This window comes from Telmatherina bonti, assembly GCF_933228915.1.
Source record: "Telmatherina bonti genome assembly, chromosome: 3".
Lineage (NCBI taxonomy): Eukaryota > Metazoa > Chordata > Actinopteri > Atheriniformes > Telmatherinidae > Telmatherina > Telmatherina bonti.
In genome coordinates, this window is record NC_136621.1 from 39,333,250 (window position 1) to 39,354,180 (window position 20,931).

Consider the following 20,931-nt stretch of genomic DNA (forward strand, 5'->3'; position numbering starts at 1 on the left):
CATTGATGTAGTCAACAGATGGTTTCCATATTCTTACAAAGGTATTCGCCATGGCGTCATGTCGCCACATCCACCAGAACCACTGGTTCAGACAGAAATATAACATTTCTACACTTTTACTATTTTTTTTAACATTTCTGAGCAGTTTTAGCAACATCTGCAGTTTAGTTAAGTAAAAATAGCTGCCTGAACGTTGTTTCTTTGACTTTCCTCAGAACAACAACGTACGAAGACGTCCTGCTGGTGAACTAATGACCCGAGCCATGTAAGAGGCTCACGCCCCCCTCCCCGCTGACCAGAGTGGCACACTGGATCCCCAGCATCTGTAGAAACTTTCTGCATGTGGGTGAAACCTCGGTACTGAAGCGGCGCTGCCAGAAGCTGGTTCTTCAACAGACCTTCGCTCTGTTTGAACACGGACGACGACCGCACAAACATTTCTCTTCTTCTATTGTTCGTAGAAAAAAACAGTATTGAAACTCAAGTTTATTTTCTGTGTTAGCTGGCACACTTTCTGTTGATAAGAGACCACATGTTGGTGCTAAAGGTTTTTAATATTATTTTCTTTACTTTTTGTGGTATTTTAAATGAAAACAATTTTCTTACAACCTATTTTATTTATGAAACTTTTACTTTGAAGATCATTTCAGGACAAAACTTCCACGTCTAATCAGAAGACAGGACCGCATATGAAGACCTAATATGAAGTTTCACATTTATTTTCTCTGCTGAAATCAACCGGCGATGTGATTTGTTGCATTTATCTTACTAATAATCAGTGAAGGAGGCTTTCGGCCAGTAATGAGGCTCTCCGCATCGCCTGCGGTTTGATAAAACTCTCCTGAAGACTCATGTCTGTTTCTTTAATCATGTCAGACTATCCTCAAGATGTCAGTATTCTCCATTTTAATGCCCATTAACTAACTGTGTCTGCCTTGTTTTATAAAAAAAAACTACTTTTGAATATCCAAGTTTTGGGTCAAATGCAGAAAACAAACTAATGGCAGCAGAAACATAATGATGTCCTGCCTTTCTGACTCCTGCTTCTCATTTTTATTATTGTTTCCTTAACTTCTGTCCTTCAGAAGCAGGAGTAAGTTTGCTTTCTTATTCTTTGTACCACATAAAACGCACAATGGATGAATTATTGTCGCAGTCTGGCTTTCAGACTGCTGGTTGAGATGATCTCTGTTCCGATGACGCATGTTTTTATCTACTTTTCTGTTCGACATACCAGCAACGTCACACTTTTTTCAGCTAAAAATGCTGGTGGACAATGGGTTTAAATGTGCCAAATAATTCTGTTTTTAAATTAAATTTCTATGTGTAGTATCTTGTTCAACCAAGATGTGTCTTTTCCTGAGATGTGTGGATTAACTGAACTTGTACTTGAGACGTGAACCGTGTGAGTTGCTGTGTGGTCATCTGTTTAATGTCACAGATTATATCAAACCAAAATTCTGATGGAGGTTTTCTGGATTATATTTCATATTAAAACATCAATCTGAGTTTTTTTTTGGGCAGATTTAATCTGTAAAAGTCTGGTGTAGTTCCACAGAGATCCCAGTAGAGGGAGCAGGTGCTCCACCTGTCCATGCAGCAGAGTTCAAAGGAGTATGCAAGATTTTCAAAATAAATTAACTAATAAAATGACTACAATCATAATTAGATAATTTTTTGAACATGTAGGTTCCAGTCTGTTCATATTTGATGCGTTATTAAATTACAAGTTTAATTAATGACAAATGACAAAAAGCACATTTTTTTAGTGGTAGGCAAACATTTAAGAAGGGTCTTTGTCATTAATTAAACTTGTAATTTAATAACACGTCAAATATGGACAGACTGGAACCTACATGTTTAAAAAAAAAAAACTAATTATGATTGTATTTATTTTTTTAGTTAATTTATTTTTGAAAATATGGAAAATCTTACATACTCCACCTTTAAAATGCAGAACAGCTTTATTAAACCAGTTTGTTTACTGGTAAACATGGTAAATACTGGGGACTTGAGATTCCATGTGATTCTGACAGCTTTGCATGTTTCTGTAGAAACGTAGCAGCATGGAGCCTTCAGAGAGTCCATCTTCTCTCAGAGCAGTCTTGATATGATTAGACCATTTCCTGGTTACTTAGCTCTCCAAGCAGGGCTTGGCAGCTGAAGCAGCACATCTTCTCTTTCCACACACTTAACTTAATATCATACATTACGCAGGCTGCTGCAGCTGTGACCCTGCCGTGTGAAACACAAGGAAATGATCATAGTTTAATGGATCCCATAAACATGGTTTATTTATCTTCCTGGAGGGAAGTCTGCTCCAAACGCTGTTTATTTTCCTTTCTTTTCCCCACACAATACCAGTATGAGACTGCTTTATTCACTGGCTTTAAAAGAACCAGAGGGACGGACTCCTTTCAGAAGCTGCTGATGCTCTGTCAGAGGTGTGGTCCTCTCTTCATACCAGTTTGATCTGAAACGGGCTCCTCTTGCTCTATTGTGACTCGCTGTTTGAACTTCAAGGCCTTCGTGTCAATAAAGCGCCTCAGATCAAAAGCACCTTCCCGTTTCCTGGTAAATATATCCCACAACACTGAATCCGCACCTGAATGTGGTGTGTGTGTGTGTGTGTGTGTGGGCTTACAGAGCCTGTTTGTGCTTCAGTCAGTGTGTGCAGCTGTCTTCAGTGTGACCTATTTTGACAGATTGATTGCCTGCAGATCAGACTAAATAAACAGATTTAAAGGGAGCGAGACTGTGTACGAAAGCTATTTGAATTATTAGTCCATCCTAATTCGGTTCTGGGATTTTTTGCCTCAGCCCGACGCTGCACCACACCCTTGTGTAACAACATTATGAAGCAATCTGAAATGGATGTGTGGAGATTTAGCAGCTTTTTCAGACGAAAGGGAGCAAAAAGCCATTTACCTGAGTTAGATCTAAGAAGCGTCTCCTTTAGGCATGAATTTAGGCTTCACGTTCAAGTATGAGTTAAAATAAACGTACCAGCAGAGATTTCACGTGTTGAAACTGCTAACTATGAAGGATTAATCCTCTGGGGTTTCAGATCTCTTGCCCCAACACAGAGCTTCTTTCCAGCCAGAGTCGTGCAGAAGCAGAGCTGCAGATGACTTCTGGGAAGCAGCAACTCAGATTTCTATTTAACTCATTGCCTTCTCTGTCAAACGTCTCCTTTCTTCCCTCGTCTCCGAGCTTTATTGCAGAAAACAACAGCCGATGTCAGATGTCTCAACCCATTCAGTCTAACTCTCCCTGGGAGCTCCACACGCCTTTGTGTGCCTCTTCCTTTTCACTGTTTTCTATAATGGACCCTGCAGCTGCATCACAAACAAGCAACTTTCAAAATAAGCATTCATTTTTACTTACATGCATTGTCGCCTCGTACCATTAGAGACTGCAAGCACAGGGAATTAATAACGTTTACCTCGCATAAGCTTCCTCAGGTCACGTGTAAATCTCTCAGAATTCATCTTAAACAGATATTTACCGTTCAGATAATGCAGATTTGGAAGGAAAATGCGTTTGTGGGATGAGCAGTAGCTGAAAATGTGGATTGCACTGAAGACAAACAGGCCAATGGCAAACAGCTTGTTTTGCTGCTGGCTGTGTTGGAGCAGGGAAACTCCTAACATGCAGGGCTGCAGCTCTTTGTTTCAGAGGATAGAGATCTGGCATTTCCCCTGGTTGCAAAATCTCATCTCCGTGTTTCTTTGCACTCAGATTCCTGATGCTGTGGAAAAAACTTTAACAAAGGTTAATTAGAATAAAATAAATAAATAAACAAGTGAATAAAAGAACAAAGTAGTTGTAAGACTGCAATCGGAGAAGTTAAGGAGTTCTGAAGGGGTTCTGATCCTTCTAAACCAAAGACTTTGGACTCCTGGAGGTGCACAGAAACCATCTTTGGGAAACCTTTGGATATGAAGCTTACACATCATGGTGATGGTGAGCACCATGATAGATACCAGATAGATACCAGGAATATAAACTTTAACGTTTCCACAACACTTTCAGGAGAAAATCTTGTGTTTCCAGCGGTGGAGATCATCCCAACGTCTTCATAAAAGCTTGTTAGATGCAGCAGGAATCAGTTGCATTCTCCACGGCGCTCAGCTCTTTGACCCGACGATCCAGCTGCAGTCTGGAGATAATATTCCTCTACATTTCCAGATTCACGCTCACATGTTGCAGTTAATCAGGTAGTTGGGTAGAACAAGCTCTTCATGGTCACAACCCACATGTTCACCTGCTGCTCATCCTACACACACATAATGCACACAAAAAGTGGCTCCATTTAAAGGAAACTAACAAATTCCTGGATTAAAAGATGACAAAAAATCCAAAAGACTATGGCAGGTGTCAAACTCCAGTCCTCCAGGGCTGCTATCCTACAGGTTTTTGTTGTCTCCCTGCTCCAACACACCTGACTGAAATCCATAAACAGGTTGAGAAGAAGGTGCTGGATCCATCTGATTTCAATCAGCTGTGTTGGTAGATGGAAACAACAAAAACCTGCTGGATGCTGGCCCTCAAGGACTGGAGTTTCACACCCCTAACTGACTGATAATAATATTAATCACTGTGACTATCACACTGAAATAAAGTTATTTAGTTACTTTTAAGGAAAAGTATCGTGGAGTCTTTCTGATATAAGATTTATCGTCAATGATTATGGTTGAAACGAAGAAATAATCCAACAAACAGTCAAGTTTTAACCATAAAATTCACTATAAAACATGAAAAGTTAATTTCAGTGCAACACGTTTAATTTCTTATTTTTTATTCACGTAGTTTTGCTAAATTCAAGTTTGCAAAATCAGTTTTGCTCAGAGTGACTCTGGAGCTGATTGTCCGAAGAAGAATGCTGCACAAGCTGATGAAGATGATGGAGGATTCTTCACACCCTCTCCACAACACAGTGATGAAACAACAAAGTGTGTTCAGTGAGAGGCTTCTTCAGGTCCGATGTAAGACTGAATGATACAGAAGATCATTCCTGCCAGCAGCCATCAGCCTCCGGAACAAGACCTCCTCTAGTTAATTATCATCTACTACCATATTGAATTTCCCTTTGGGGATTAATAAAGTATTTTTCATTTAATAAGATTTCTTATCAATAATTATGGTTGCAACAAAGAAATAATCCAACAAACAAAAATGTTTTAACCATAAAATTCACTATACAGCATGAAAACACTCATTTCAGTGCAATAAGTTTAATTTATTATTTATTCACGTAGTTTTGCTAAATATAACCTAAAGAACAAAAGAAAATCAGAGTGAAGTCATCTTTACTGACTTTTCTGTGTTTATTTAGAACCTGCAGATAAACAAACAAATGCTTAAAAAGTAGATTTTTTTAATCAATTAAAAATGGAAATAATCTAATATCCATGAATCCTGCATTAAAGCCCCCCCCCCCCCCCCCTCTGCGTGGGTGCGGGACACCCATTCACGCCACAGAGGTGCTCAAGCAGCGGCTCGTGCTTACGTCACTCCTAATTTGCATAAGCAGCCGTCTCAGGGCTGTGATTGGTCCGCTGGCGGGACCTAATCTGTATCTTTCTTTTGTTTTTAAACGCCGCGAGCTCCACGCTTCGCCTCGTTCTGCAGCTGGACCCGCCGTCACTCCCACTCCCTCCCCCCCTGCGCGCGCCTCCCCCCCCCCCCCCCCCCCCCCCATCCTTAAAGGAGAGCCGCCTGCCGCCACTCAGACGTGGAGGGAAGCGCACGCGGAGAGGACGATCGCGGCCTCTTTTGTTGCTTCTGGGTGACACATCGCGGCGCATGTTACGCGCGAGGAAGCAGGAGCAGCTCATCTCTCCCAAGCGCGAGCGCAGTCGACGGTTAAAAGGTAAGGGACGTTTTTAAATTTAAACGTGGTTCGGTTCATGGCGCGAGCTGCTGCTGCGACGTCATCTAGAAAACGGCGCTCGCGCTGCTTTCCGTTTTAAATGACGTTTTGTCCGGACGCCAGCGCGAGGCTTCGTGGGCGGGTGGTGGGGGGCACGGACACGCTCGTGCAGCGGTCTCCAGCGCCTGGGACGGCTCTACTGGGGGGGCGTGTGGTGGGACTGGAACCAACTGGGACCAGTAACTGGTTTTACTGGCGAGCTTCACGTGCTGCTGCCCAGCGTACATCTCCATTGTTCTGGGAGGCTGAACTGGGCCTTATTGCTCAGCTTGGGGGGAGTATTACTGGGACATAAAGCGACCTTAATGGTTCCTGGAACCAGCATGGGATCCCTAACTGGTTCCCAAGCAGACTGAAATGATCTTTGAACAGTTTTCTAACCTTTTATTTATTTATGGTTTAAATTTTACAACCTGGTTTACAACCTTTTACAGCACAGTCTGATCTGTTTACATAAAAAGCACTCACACATGACACCCATTGTGTTTTATTCTTATTAGTTAAGGCTAAAATTGGTCATTTTTATGCATTTGCATGACTTCTAATAAAGCAATCTGATTTATTTAGTGATCTAACAGCTCAGTGATGGAGGGATGCTGTTGTATCATCCTGGTTGGGGCTCAGATTTGTCATTACATAATCCTCTGCTTTGGACTTGGCTGGGCGTGGTTGGCAGGGTTTGGCTCTTGGAGCAGATATTCCCTGCTGCAGGATGAGTATTTGACATGTTGACCCTCACAGGGGGCGTGCGTTTGTAATCCAAAAAAAGTGTGAAACAAAGTGTGAATGACACAAACACATGTCTCACACCCATTTCATGCATGCTGCTGTTTTATGGATCCACTTAGCCTGCATGTGCCAAATGTTATCTTTAAAAGAAAAAAACAGCATTTCATATATAAATTGTAGTAAAGTCAAGAAGATTTAGTGGCTTTACTTGTATTTGGAGCATTTTACTTTTTAAAGAGGGACTTGAAGTAGATAAATGGAGAACTTGAAACCCGTCCAGCTTTCCTGCATTTCCGTCAGCTGTTTTTGTAATATTACACAACTTTCCCTCGCAGGGCGTCCTCCTCTCTAATCCCCATACAAAAAGCTTTTAGCCTTCCGAAAAGACGTAACACAGAATATGCAACATAAATAAAGGTTTTTAGATTTTAGACAGTTTGTGTTTGTTCTAGACGTTTGGTACTGACCTTACTGGACCTGCGTACTCGGATACAGCTGTGTTTTTAATGCTTCACGGTGACTTTTCCCTGTCAGGACTTCCGTTTCCTTTTCCTCTCCCTAACATCACAACCAGAGCAGCATAAACAAAGTATTGGATGTGGTGTTATAATGAAGTTTTAGTAGGATATAGTTATGTTTAATCACACAATGTGTGTGTGGTCTCTACATGCAGGTTTTTTGGCCTATTTAAAGTAATCATAATGTCTCATTGTGTCCTGATTAAACTCAGAATAAGTGACTTTTTGTGGCCAATGAATGACTCTTAATTCAGCCTGCCGCACTCCCATCAATATGTTGTGTTTACTTAGTTTAAAATCCATTTTATCCCATAGCGAGTTATTTTAGATATTGGGGATCTACTAAAGTTTAACTCTTTGGCTCAGATACATGACTTCCAATGGTATACAGAGTGGACTGGAGGGCCTTTAAGTAGAATCCTGCAGTGATGATTCTTTGATTCTTCACACCATGTATTGAAAGAAAAGCCTGTCTGGTCCAACGGTGTCTAAACACTACGATGACTCTTTATATACAAGCTGTCATCGAACCAGGACATTTGTCAGTTTGTCCGACACATGGTTCAGTCCAGTCCAATAATGTAATCTCAAAGTTGGCATAGTGAGGGGCGTGTCCTTTTTTTATTGACATGTACCCGCTATCCCACTGCAAGTAGACAGATTGTGGCACATTTGCAGTTTTTAGCCAGTAAAATGTGACTTAGCTTTAGCATTAGCATGCTAAAAACTGTGGTTGTGCTGCACTCGGCCTTCCCGCAGCTGGACATTGGGCACTTGTCAATCAAAAGGGCACGCCCTAATTATGCCAAATTTCAAGATTAAAAACTTCTAAACCACAGATGTCGAAGTCCTTGAGGGCCGGTATCCTGCAGGCTTTTGTTGTCTCCCTGCTTAAACACACCTGACTGAAATGAATAAACAGGTTGATAAGGACCTGGTGGATCCTTTTGATTTGAATCAGCTGAGGAAGAAGGCAAAAACCTGCCGGATACCGTCCCTTGAGGACTAGAGTTTCACACCTCTAAGTTTATTTCTGTCTTTTTAACATGGAAGTATATGGGGTTTGACCACAGACTATATAAAAGATGGAGGGTTACAATCCGTCCTGCACTAAAACTGGTTTACTTTTAGCATGAAGGAGTTTTAAAACGGCGCCAACAAGGCAAGACAGACATCAACATTTCCAGCTTTATGAGTCGGTATTATGTCTGCAGAGCAGATGCAGAGCATGCAACCCACAGAGAAAAGTCAACAAGTTTACTTAACATCTGTATGTCTCATAGATCATAGATAAAAAGATGGGCGGAGCCTCCGTGACGTCACCCGTAGGTTTCTGAAGAGCTGAATTGAAGCTCGGTGGGCGGTTCCTACCATCACCATCTTGGCAGGGGCATGCGTGTCGTCTTGCCCAGAAAATACAAATATGGGCAAAAAGGTGGAGCTGAGAGGGGGGCTGTGAGCGTCATGGTGGATGATTGACATCGAGCGAACTCTGAGCTTTCTGTAGCCAAGAGCTAACCGAGCTAACCCGGAGATAATAGGAGCTAACCGGCTAACGGAGGTAAGCGGGCTAAAGCTAAGTCACGTTGTTAACCGGCTAAAAACTGCGGTTGTTCTACGTTCTTCTGACTTGAAGCAGGAGATGGAGTATCTATCAATCAAAAGGACACGCCCCTAAATATGCCGAACTTCGAGATTAAATTTCTTTTAAACGGGCGAGTTAGAAAAAAATTCACTCCCCCCACAGTTGTCGTGAAGGTAAACCTGACCTATTAAACCTAAAATGTTTTCGTAGTAGGCTGTAAACATGGTATTCCTGCTGTAAACGTGTTTATTCCTGCTGTAAACGTGTTTATTCCTGCTGTAAACGTGTTTGTTTCTGCTGTAAACATGTTTGTTTCTGCTGTGAAGTTGGTCTTTTTAACATGGGGGTTTTATGGGGATTTGCTCTGTTTTGCAGCCCCTAGTGGATGAAGGGGGAACTGCAGTTTTTAACTTGACTTTTGCTCCTCAGTTAAAGATGACTATATGTGGGAGCTGCAAAAATGTCTTCATGCCTGAGAATAAATGTCTGCAGGACTGATCTGTAAGATGTGAGCAGCTGATTGGACGATGCAACTTCTTCTCTCCGGGAAGTGATTGAAAGGTCGCTGGCTATGTCCTGCAACCTGCATCGCCTTTCTTACCTGTGAAAACTGAATCAAAAGTCTTTGATCTGTGACCTGTGTAGCTATATTTAGTCACCTTCCAAGTTTCTTTCCGTTTCAACGCTGTGTGGTTTGACGGTGCAGAGCTGTGACGTCCCTGTGGTTTGGAGTCTGCTCATCAGGATGAAGAAGTGGATGCTGGCGCTGCGTTTTTTAGGCACTTGGTCTGTCTGAGAAGGTCGCTGGCCTAAGTGCACTGTAATTACCGAAGGGGTAATTCGGCACTTAAAAAGTCTGTTCATTTGGTTCAGATCCTGATTTCCATCCCAAAAGCTTTTCACTGTTTGCATCGTGGCAAACCTGTAGCATCCGTCTCTGCTGAGTGTGTGTTGACCCGTCTGGTCGCTGCCGTGTGTGTCTGAGGTGAATCATGGGCTGTGTCTCAATTCGTTAGTGTATAGTGTGCACTACGCACTTTTCTCTGTAGTGCGCACTACGGTGGGTAAGTGCTGTCCCAAATGGAACATGGACGTAGTGCACTAACCGGTAGTGACGAACTCACATTTGACCACAATTATTCTGCTGACAAAAGTAAAACAAAGCGCTCAATTACGAGAATGAATTTGCTTCTCTCATGAAACTCCATCGCATTAAAGGTGACGAAGGATCCTCCTCCGATTGGCTGAACATGAGTTGGTACGTATATTTATTTATTTCTAACGTGTATGACCTGCCTGCATACGTACCCAGAGTGCGGACCTGTTGCCAGTCTCGCTTCATTGTTGGCTCATCGTTTCAGAGACGGTTCGTCCCACTAAATTCTTTTTAGGAAGTTGTAAAAAATAAATGAACAAATCCAGCAAACATAACTTTATGTATCATATCATCATATATTATGGCCTACAGTAGAGGGATCTATCTCAGTTGTTAACTACATAAATCAACATCAGACTGTCATGTGTCTCTGCATGTCTCCCACATGCTTATTAGTATAATAAAGTGCAAAGCAAAATACTAATAAAACAGCTTTTAAATATGCAAAGATATTTTCAGTGGAAAAAATGTCCTTTACATGAAACACGTGTTTTAACTGGTGTTTACTCTGATGCTGTGCACATTTAGCAACAGGAAACGGATTATAAATGATAATGTAGGGAATGTAATGCTGTAAAGAAGATGCTCAGACACAAAGTTGTTCTAGAAACATTTTATTGAATCCTTTATTGAATCTCCTCCTGCTTGTAGCAGTCCATCTTCCTCATGACGCTCCTCAGGCAGCCTGTCGGAATCCACCTGCAAGCTCGCTTCACCTGCTGCCTGTCAGAAGCCAGGTGTGTGTGGAGAGGTCTTTCAGGATCCTAGAGACCAGGTGGAGGTCCGTCTTTCAGGATCCCAGAGACCAGGTGGAGGTCCGTCTTTCAGGATCCTAGAGACCAGGTGGAGGTCCGTCTTTCAGGATCCTAGAGACCAGGTGGAGGTCCGTCTTTCAGGATCCTAGAGACCAGGTGGAGGTCCGTCTTTCAGGATCCCAGAGACCTGGTGGAGGTCCGTCTTTCAGGATCCTAGAGACCAGGTGGAGGTCCGTCTTTCAGGATCCCAGAGACCAGGTGGAGGTCCGTCTTTCAGGATCCCAGAGACCAGGTGGAGGTCCGTCTTTCAGGATCCCAGAGACCAGGTGGAGGTCCGTCTTTCAGGATCCCAGAGACCAGGTGGAGGTCCGTCTTTCAGGATCCCAGAGACCAGGTGGAGGTCCGTCTTTCAGGATCCCAGAGACCAGGTGGAGGTCCGTCTTTCAGGATCCCAGAGACCAGGTGGAGGTCCGTCTTTCAGGATCCCAGAGACCAGGTGGAGGTCCGTCTTTCAGGATCCCAGAGACCAGGTGGAGGTCCGTCTTTCAGGATCCCAGAGACCAGGTGGAGGTCCGTCTTTCAGGATCCCAGAGACCAGGTGGAGGTCCGTCTTTCAGGATCCCAGAGACCAGGTGGAGGTCCGTCTTTCAGGATCCCAGAGACCAGGTGGAGGTCCGTCTTTCAGGATCCCAGAGACCAGGTGGAGGTCCGTCTTTCAGGATCCCAGAGACCAGGTGGAGGTCCGTCTTTCAGGATCCCAGAGACCAGGTGGAGGTCTGTCTTTCAGGATCCTAGAGACCAGGTGGAGGTCCGTCTTTCAGGATCCCAGAGACCAGGTGGAGGTCTGTCTTCCTAAAGGCTCTGGAAGGAGATGAAGTACGTCCACCGTCCTCCACAACATCTGCGTGAGCAGCGGTGACCTTCTGGAGCCAGATGATGATGATGATGATGATGATGAAGATGTCAGGAGGGCAGCTGGGAAACAACCAGAAGGAGAACCAGCAGCATCTCCAGGAACCGTCTGTGAGGCTGATGAGAGGCAGAAGATGGTAATGATGTGTTACTCCCCAGATCATGACTGCATTTATATCTAAACAATAAATAATTTGGCGAATGGGAAACAAATTGTGTGTCTCTATATAATAAAGATCTACAATGAACTTCCCTTTAACATTTTTACAAATATAATTAAATATTTGTAATGATTAATTTATTACCATACACAAAACACACGAAACATTCAGTAAAAATATTACGACACCAACTACAACTTAAACCACACACACACACACACACACACACACACACACACACACACACACACACACACACACACACACACACACTCGATGGATTTTCAATCAGAGACAGACGAGGTGGAGCCATGCAGAAGAAAGTTACACACCTCACACTTTGCACTCTACTAATCATACCAACTAAATTCACTACTATGTTTATTTTATATCTTCTCGTTCAGTCTCAGCAGTTCAGATCTGACGATACGATGCAGATTTATGGCATCAGTGGTTACCATAGTAACGGACCACTCTCTAAAAACTGGCGCTATATCGGTATTAATAGTTTACGTTATAAACACCACAATGCTTCATCTGGACGTTCAACAAGGATGAATGAACATACAGAACCTATAACATTCATCATTTATAACACATATAACCTGTATACGTCCACTACAGCGGATAAAAACTGCTAACAGTGTGCTAAGCTACGGTGCTAACCACCGAGTCTGACAAATGGTCAGATCCATAACTGTCGTCAGGGATAGATTAGCAGGCTGCAGTATACATCACAATCATAACGGAATAATTTAATACTTACATTTATACAAATGATTCCCCGCCTGGACCGGCCTTAAACTCCGCCATTATTTACCTGGTAAACTGATGGAAAGTCCATCCTCTTCCGCTACGTCAGCAAAATGGCGTCGATTTAGTGCGCGAAGTGTCCATCGTTCCACACTGCATTTATGGGCGGGTTTAGGGCAGCATCCGGGTACTTTCAGTGCACTGAGCTTTTTGCACAAAAGTCAGTGTGAACGCACTACGCACTGAAACATAGTGCGCGAAGTAGTGTTAGTGCGCTGATTGAGACACAGCCCAGATGTGCAGCAGGCTGGATTTGGACATGCTGCACACGTCCTCTTTTCACATGAGAAAATCAGGCTTGGTAATTGGTTTGTATGAGGATACAAAACATTTCAGAGTCTGGGCCGTGCCTGCAGGACTGCCTGGTTGTCAGGCTGCCTGGCTGGCTGGTTGTCAGGCATGCTTATGAGTTGTGGAGTTGCTGTTCATCTGGCCTCGGCTCACCCTGCCCAGTCAGGGACATGGTAACTGATCTGCCCCGGAGGCTGTTTAGCATCATATTGACTATCTGCCTGCTGGCTTGCACACAGGAGAGGGACCCCTGATGTCTGCTTCTTTACAGCTGATCGTCCTCCAGATCCGAAGCAGCGTAAACACTTCACAATGTTTTCCTCATTTTTTTTTAATAGTATTAAACGTGTTATCCACATTTCAATGCATTTTCTGTCCCTGGAGGTCTTTGGGGTGAAGTTACTCATGCCAGCTGCTCCTCCATCCTTTTGTGCCAGTTAATCCCCTCATCACCCACCCCCACGCCTCTCATCGCCATGCTTGGGGGGTGGTGGGGGTTGCAAAGTGCAGACAATGGGGCCGTCTACACACTCCTTGTGCTACTTGCCGTGTGGCAACGCGGTTGTGCATGCAGACATATACGACTGCTCATTTCACCTGATTTTATTTTTAAAAACACAAATGTTTATGTACTTTTTAGGCTCTCCGTAGTCAGCGGCAGGGTGTGTTTTATAGGTTTCAGAGAATCCTGCCAGGTTTGGAACAGATTGTAACCCATTTCTCTGCACGGTCGGTAGCCTGGAGTCCATGCCGATTTGACAGCCGCTCCCTTAAAGGCACACACACACATCTATTTAAGTTGTAGCCTCACTCCGCCACCTGCTTCTAATGGCTTTATGTAGAGGCTTACATTCACTTAACACGTGTTCTGCATGCATTTGGTTTAGAATAAGTGGCATGTTTATAGTCCAGCCACCAATGACGGCATTTACACAGTGCTTAGACACATTTCATGCAGTTTAGACTATTTTCTTTGCTTTTTTTTTTTTTTGAAAGCAGAGTAAATGTTTTCTTTACCAAAGGTTGTAAGGCTGTGACGATATGTTGTCCTGATTTGATTTAAATTGCGATTCTCACAATTCTTTGATATTGCTGATTTCTGTAGATTAAAAACAAAAAAAAATGTATAAAACTTTCTTTTTGTTCGTCATTTTGCTTGATTTCAATCAGGAAAAAACACAACAGCCAGACCATCAATCTGCTGCTATAATGCCCAAGAAGACAAGTAATAAGGTCAATAATAACAATAAAAATGACAATCTATCATGGATTATTTTTATTTTGTGATAAATCAACCATTTAGGATATAAAGAGTCTTTAAATGTATGTCGCCTTGTTTTCTTATTGTAAGGTGTGCTTTTTTTAATTAGTTAAAAAAAAAAAAGCTCATAACAAAAATGCTATGCTAACGTTATTGTAGTGACTGTCATTATTATGTGCTTGAGTCTGCTCATAAATTTATTTGCCTCTGTAAATATAAATTGTTGGTAGATGTGTACGTTCATGTTGATGTGGCATCATAATGCATCTTTGCTCTGAATAATGGATTATTTTTATTTGGAGAAATTTATTTATTTATTTTTTACCAAAAAATGTATTTTAAAATTGTAAAGCAAAAAAATTCTGTTAACGTTTGAGCATCTTAAAAAGGGGTCTAAAAGATTTGATCATAAACATGCAGATAAGATTTGATGCTACTTTCTTTTCATTTTAACAAGTTTCACAACATATTTATTTACTGTTGCAGGGAAATTTTTTCATTTTAATACTAGTTATTCTAATTCTGCACGAAGCTTGAAGGCATTTTATTCTCAGTGGATTTAAAGCTGGGGTAGGTGACGTTGGGGAGCTAGCAGGATGTGAAAGTGGCGCCCTGTCTTGGCTCCTCCCTATGTCTTGGCTCCTCCTCTTGCCTTGGCCTCCCCCCCCCTCTGGTTTTGCTCCGCCTCCTCGCGTGAGCCAAGGCTTTTTTTTTTAACATTTTTTTTTTTAAATTTTTTTTTATTCGCAGCTTTTTCCACCAATGATTTTCTCTTTCGCGGCTGTTTAGTTGTTTAGTAGGAGGAGGCAAATAAACCGAGCCGAGTCGGGAAATCCTTCCTGCATTTTCTTAGCCATTTTTGCCTTCCGAGTTTCTTCTTCACTATGTATTTTCATCCTAACACGCTGTTTATATGCAGGGTGTGGCTTTCAGGTATGCGCTGCTGGAGGGGGAGGAGGGGAGCCGGGATAAAAAGCTTACGACATATAAGAAATGAACAACTCCATTTGGGTTGGAACTAGGGCTGCAACTAACGACTATTTCAATAGTCGACTAGTCACAGACTATTGAAACGATTAGTCGACTAGTTGGATCTTCTTTTTTTTTTTTAATTTAGCATGAGGTTGCTTTAATTATGTGGAAAATGATGATAAACAGAATAAAGACTGGTATTTCAATGAAAGGCGGGTTTACAAAAAGTAAACCAAATTATAAAACCATCTGACAGGAACAGTTCTCAGTCAGTATAGATATAAATCCAGAAATAAATAAATCTCAATTTATGTATACAGAGAAATGTTTTTTTTTTAAATAATATCAAGTAAACACTTTCTTTTCCTCTAAACCAAGGGCAGGCATGTTAGCAGTAAAACCGTAAATAAAACTTGTTTTGTGAAGTACATTCAGTGTCAACTGCACAGTTTTGCAAGAGAACTTCACAACTCAGTCTGAAATCTGACGGTTTTGACATTTATAGCTGAAAATGAAGCATTCAGAGTTTTCCAAACAAACTGAATGAAACGAGCGGCATCATATTGCAGATCAGCATCACGATGACAGACTCGGTGAGGGCAGTCGCCTGTTGCAGGGTCTGCTTCCTCTGCAGAAAGGGCTCTTCTTCAGACTACATACCTGTTAATTTAAAATACTTTATTCAGTCAGACAGACAGCACGCTTTATTTTTGATGTTTCAGTCTGCCAGTGCGTTGACAGTAATAGACAATCAGACTCAGTTTCATTTAAACACCCGACATGCTTTCTCTTCAAATGCTCCTGCGTCACCGACGTGCTGCCATGATGAGCAACGTCTGCTTTCCAAACCTGTAGGAGGTCTTTTTGTTGTCCAGGCTTAAAATGTTCCCAAACTTGAGACGTTTTGGTACACGTTGCGGACGCCGTCATTTCTGTCTTACCACACAGCAGAGGTGCTATTTCACATGCGTGCGACTCCAGAGATTATAATGAAGTGAGATGCCTCACTCCGTTGGGGGGGGGGGATGTGTCTGAAAATAGCCGACAATGGAATTCAATGTCTACTATTTTCCTTGTTGTTTTTTGTCGACATCGAATCGTTGCAGCCCTAGTTTGGATTGGTCAGAGGTTTTACAGTAAACTGAGGGGTCTAACTATATTTCTTATTGTTCATGATTACAGAATGTATAGACTATCAGGACAAGGAACCACTTCTCTGAGCAACATTACCTCCAAGAGCTTTAAGTACTTTAGTTTTACTTCTACAGTGCAGCACTGTCTGAAATCAAGGTTTAATTTTAGACATCTTCTAGTTTATCTAAAGATATTTAATTTAATTAGTTTAAATGGTTGTTAAGTGCTGCATCACTGAAATGTCAAACTTGTGATAAAAGAACCAAATATAAAGGCACCATGTTGGATACGGTCAGAAATTAAACACTTAAAGGAAAACTTTGTGTTTTTCTTCATGACGATGCGTTGCTGAAGTATCAGATCGGGACTCGGTATCATTAAATCACTGGAACTGTGATCGGGACGCCTCTGCTCCTTCAGGTTGAAGAGATTTGCCACGTCGGTCTAACTGGTGTGTTTTGGGGCTTTCTCTCCATTAAATTGCGTGGGATACGCTTGATCTCGCCAGCTTTTTATTTCTAATGAGGAACATAAGTGTTGGAATTTCTACTGTATTTCTCTGGATGTTATTTAGCAGGTAAAAATGTGTAAAACTCAGTAAAACATTTTTACTGATCTGCATTCTTTAAGGATAGTTTTAAGTATCAGTGCTGTTTGTAGCAGCTGCAAAAGCCAATAAACCAATCACTTTTCAATGCTACTGATGGCAGGGAGCAGCTTAATTTCTACAGATTTCTATTGATAATTCAGAAATGGGGGAAAATAGTTTATAGAAATGCAAGTAGAGAAGGATAGCGGTCTAAGTCATCACAATGTTCTTTATCTCCCTTCCATAATGCGACGTTATACAATGTGCCAAATAAAAGTATTTTCCTTTTGAGTTTGCGTGTAACTTTTACATGGAAAACATGTTTATTCGCCTTTAATTCTGCTTTAGAGCTCGGTGTTGGGAAAGGATCTGATTGGACGGGGGGGAACGCGACGTACTTTCGTCTACGGGGAAAATTACGAACTGCATTTCTGGGTTCTATTCTTTCCAGTGATACCAGTGAACCCCACATAAGTACTGGTATTTTTGGTTATAATTTACCAGCTTCACATGAGCATACCACTTCACTTTTATCAGCAGGAGAAGGAGGTAGCGGTGTACCGTGGGTCATCATGGCGGGAAAAAGGGAACGGGTAAAGTGCAGAACGACCAGAAAGAACTTAAAGCAGAACAAATGTATACATGATAGACTGGGAATAATGGGAATAAAGCAGCCACTTACTTTGGGAGTTTCATTCTGAATGTCGTTTTCATTCAGAATGTTTACATGGTCATTTTTAGTTAAAGAGGAATGAAAGGCAGCTGTCCTCTTGGGTTTCTCTAAATCTACTTTGGTGCCGTGAAGAAGTGCAGTTTAGTAGCCTCGGGATGCTGCAGCGTGATGCAAGCTCCAGGAATGCACATGCCGTCACCAGACCGTCGCAGTGAGTCGGAATACAGAGTTTTTAAAGACCTGAAGCTCTACTTTCCTTCGCGTCTCCAACCTGTCCCGTTTAGACGGTGTTGGAGAGCAGAGGGACGTTCCACAAAGAATCAAACTTTATTTGTAGAGCACTTTCACATACCTCAAAGTAACCAAAGTGCTGTACAGGTAAAATAAATCAACATTAAAAGCACTAAAATAAAGACAACATAATAATTAAAAAGACAAAACAAGACAGAAGACCTAGTGGTCCTGGCAAAACGGTCATTTTAATTAATGTAGCAATTAATTATCATGAAGCATAAATGTCTTTTTTCCTCCTCAACTCGCCCTTAAATTGTACTTTCCACTATTTACTTGTATGACTCAGACGTTCTTGTATTTCTGTATAATTTGTCTGACTTCATGAATCGCTGCAGAGGAAGCATGTTGGCTTTGAGTTTAATTTTAGGAAATGCATTTATTTCTGTCTCTTCTCCCCCTTTGAACTCTTTGTTCTGTTTCAGCTGATGTTAAATAAGAATGAAGTTATTCAGTAAGGCGCTGTAAAGGCAAAAACCTGTTCTTGCACACGGCTTCCTTGCTTCTCCGCCTGCTTTTCAGACATGTATACTCGTCATTCCAGCAGCAGATCGGGTTTCGCCTCCTGCAGGAGTCTTTGTGTTTGAGCTGAACGCTTGGTGACAGAACCGACATGGCATCAGTACCTTGTATGGTCGGGCCGAGGAGCAAGAATTCACTCGTCGTCACGTTTCTCGGTTTACCGACCAGGCTGCATTTATTAAAGCCTGGATGGAAGATGTTTTATATCAGGGTGTTTATGTCCAGTGCTGAGACTGGAAACCACTTCCTTTCCTTTAACACGATTTAAAGCTGCTGTTCTGGTTCTTCCTGTTAACCCTTTCATTCCTGTACGCATACATCGCAGCAGAAATGGGAGGAAAGTTCACAATCATTGCCAAACTAACCTCTCTTTAAAGGTTTTAAGGTGTACAGTTGCAGTAAGACTGTAAAGATGTGTTTATGGAACTGTAAGAATGCAGGAAATTTAAGGTGCATGTTCTTTTTCACTCCTCCACACTTCTGTGCTGCAAGTACACACGACTAAACCAGACGTCTGTGTGGCCTGAGGAAGTCTGCAGAGTTGGAATGTAGGTGGGTCAGATGCACCTGATATCACTTTTACTTTCATCTTAAAGCCGACAGTCCGCTGCACTGAATCCTCAGCGTCGGCATGACAACTCGCCACCAAAGTGGCGGCTTTTCTGGTGGATTAGAGGGAAGGGATGCTGAACATCTCGCTGCCTCCTCTTCTTATGGAAACGACATGGGATTTTCTTCTTCTGCTTTTAAATAAAAAAATATTCTTGGTCTTTTTTTGTTCTGGGGGTCTTGTCCCTAATGAGGAGTTGCTGGTGGTGGGGGTCTGCTTGAGTGCCATACCGTCATGTAGACCGTCAGTTCTCTGTCTACCTGCAGAGTCCAGACTGTCCTGATGTGTTTGAGTTTGCACTTTAAAAGTAACAGAACATTCATAGAGAGAAAAAAGTAAGTGGAAAGCTTCAAATGATAGACAATACACGTAAAAATAATATAAATTACAGTGCTGGGAAGGTTGGAAACCCTATAAGGGCTTATCGAGAACCTCACCATGATCTAAATACATGAATAAATTAAGGGAAAAACATACAACGAAGCATTAAAAAAAAACGTTAAATGCAAAAATATTACAAATATAACAGTAGAGCAAAACTTAACTTGATCCCACTGCAAATAGATGTTCTTTCAAATTCTTATGTTACACTAATGTGCATTCTCATTTCACTTTTTATTTTATTATTCCAAACCTCTGACTTACAAGCACAGCATATTCCATCAGTCATAAATTAATATTTAGTTGAACAATCCTTTAATGTTTCCGCTCCAGTCAGGTGTTTTCTGTTCCTCTCAGTCAGACTTCTGCACCTGTTGACAGGTATTTTGTCCCACTGTTCAACAGAAAAGTCTCTAATTTGTCCAGGACACATTTGTTTGTTTGGTTGGTTTTTCTTTCTTTCTTCAACTCAATGAAATGAAAAAACAGTGTCTTATATTACTAAATGATATTTTTGAAAACTTTTAGTTCTTGTTCCTTTTTTAAGTCTCCAGTTATTTGAGTGACTGTTGTAAATTCAGCCTTTTCTTTAATGAAAGGGGATGAAGACATATGAACACAACTGTATAAAAACCAGTTTATCTACTGAACTTGCAGAGATGTGCAGCATGTATCACTCAGTACGGTTCCAGACCGTACAGACTGCTGCAGCGCATCGGTGGTATGGTGGAAAACTAAACCCATATCTGCCTTTTTAAAGGTGTTTAAACAAACATGCATGTGTGGAAACATCTGCAGCACAACATGGATGTCTTAAAGAGGTCGTTGTCTTGTGTGTGTCTGATGCTGCTGGTGATTTATGGAGATATAACCTGTTATTTTCTGGCTTGTTGAAGGTGCCAGCCAGTGTGGGGCAATCTCTGGTTACAGCTTGGTTTGTTTTGTGATGGCCATCTTGGTAAGCGTACAGATAACATTAAGCTCCAGAATCGGTAACAGCACACCCCCCCTTCCCTGCCGCCCCCTGCACAATGCATTCCAGTCCCCCGCTGCGCTTTTCACAGCTACATCCCTCTGTGCCTGGAATGAAACTGACCCATTTTGTCAGAGACTGACGGCTGTAATTAAACTTCTTCTAGACGTCAGGAAGATTAAATGACACTTGAAGGCAGTAAATCTATTAGACGTGGAATGCAGATTCTATTAGAGCTTTTTCTGTCACTTATTTTAGGAGGCACAGTTTTGTTTATTTTATTTTGTTTGTGCAGTTTTTCTAAATGTAGGAAAACCCGTGACTTGCTTCCAGGTCGTTCAGGACGCAGGTTGGAGCAGGCCAGTCTGTATTTGAGTGAAATGTTATCTGTTGTTGATCCTGCTCTGGATGGGATTTTAAGGATCCACCTAGAAGTTGTGTTGCATCACAGTGTCAGCTGGTCAGAGAGGATGATTTACGTCACCAGAAGGGGGTTATCGCATGAGAAACGTGATTCGTGCTTGTGTCGGTTAAGCCTTTGGCTCTGGAAAAGCAGCAGAAACTTTCTGTAGCTCACACAATAGACTTTTTCTGGAGTTTCAGTAACTTGGCTGCATCTCTAACTGGTAAAACGGGTCTTTCCTGACCAGACAACCAGCTGTGTTTAACC

The 20,931-nt window shown here is 42.0% G+C and overlaps 2 protein-coding genes across 2 annotated transcripts in view; both read left to right on the forward strand.

Annotated features, from left to right (window-relative positions):
• LOC306774189 (mucolipin-1-like) overlaps positions 1–1,284 on the forward strand; it is a 30,168-nt gene extending 28,884 nt beyond the window's left edge. Inside the window, exon 14 of the mRNA XM_079264171.1 lies at positions 216–1,284. Within this exon, the coding sequence (XP_079120297.1) occupies positions 216–252 (37 nt within the window). The 3' untranslated portion in view covers positions 253–1,284. The remainder of the gene's footprint in view (positions 1–215) is intronic.
• Positions 1,285–5,742: 4,458 nt separating this feature from the next.
• The window catches only part of prr36a (proline rich 36a), a 30,634-nt gene continuing 15,445 nt past the window's right edge, over positions 5,743–20,931 (forward strand). Inside the window, exon 1 of the mRNA XM_079264182.1 lies at positions 5,743–5,875. The gene's annotated coding sequence lies outside the window, so the exon portion shown is untranslated. The remainder of the gene's footprint in view (positions 5,876–20,931) is intronic.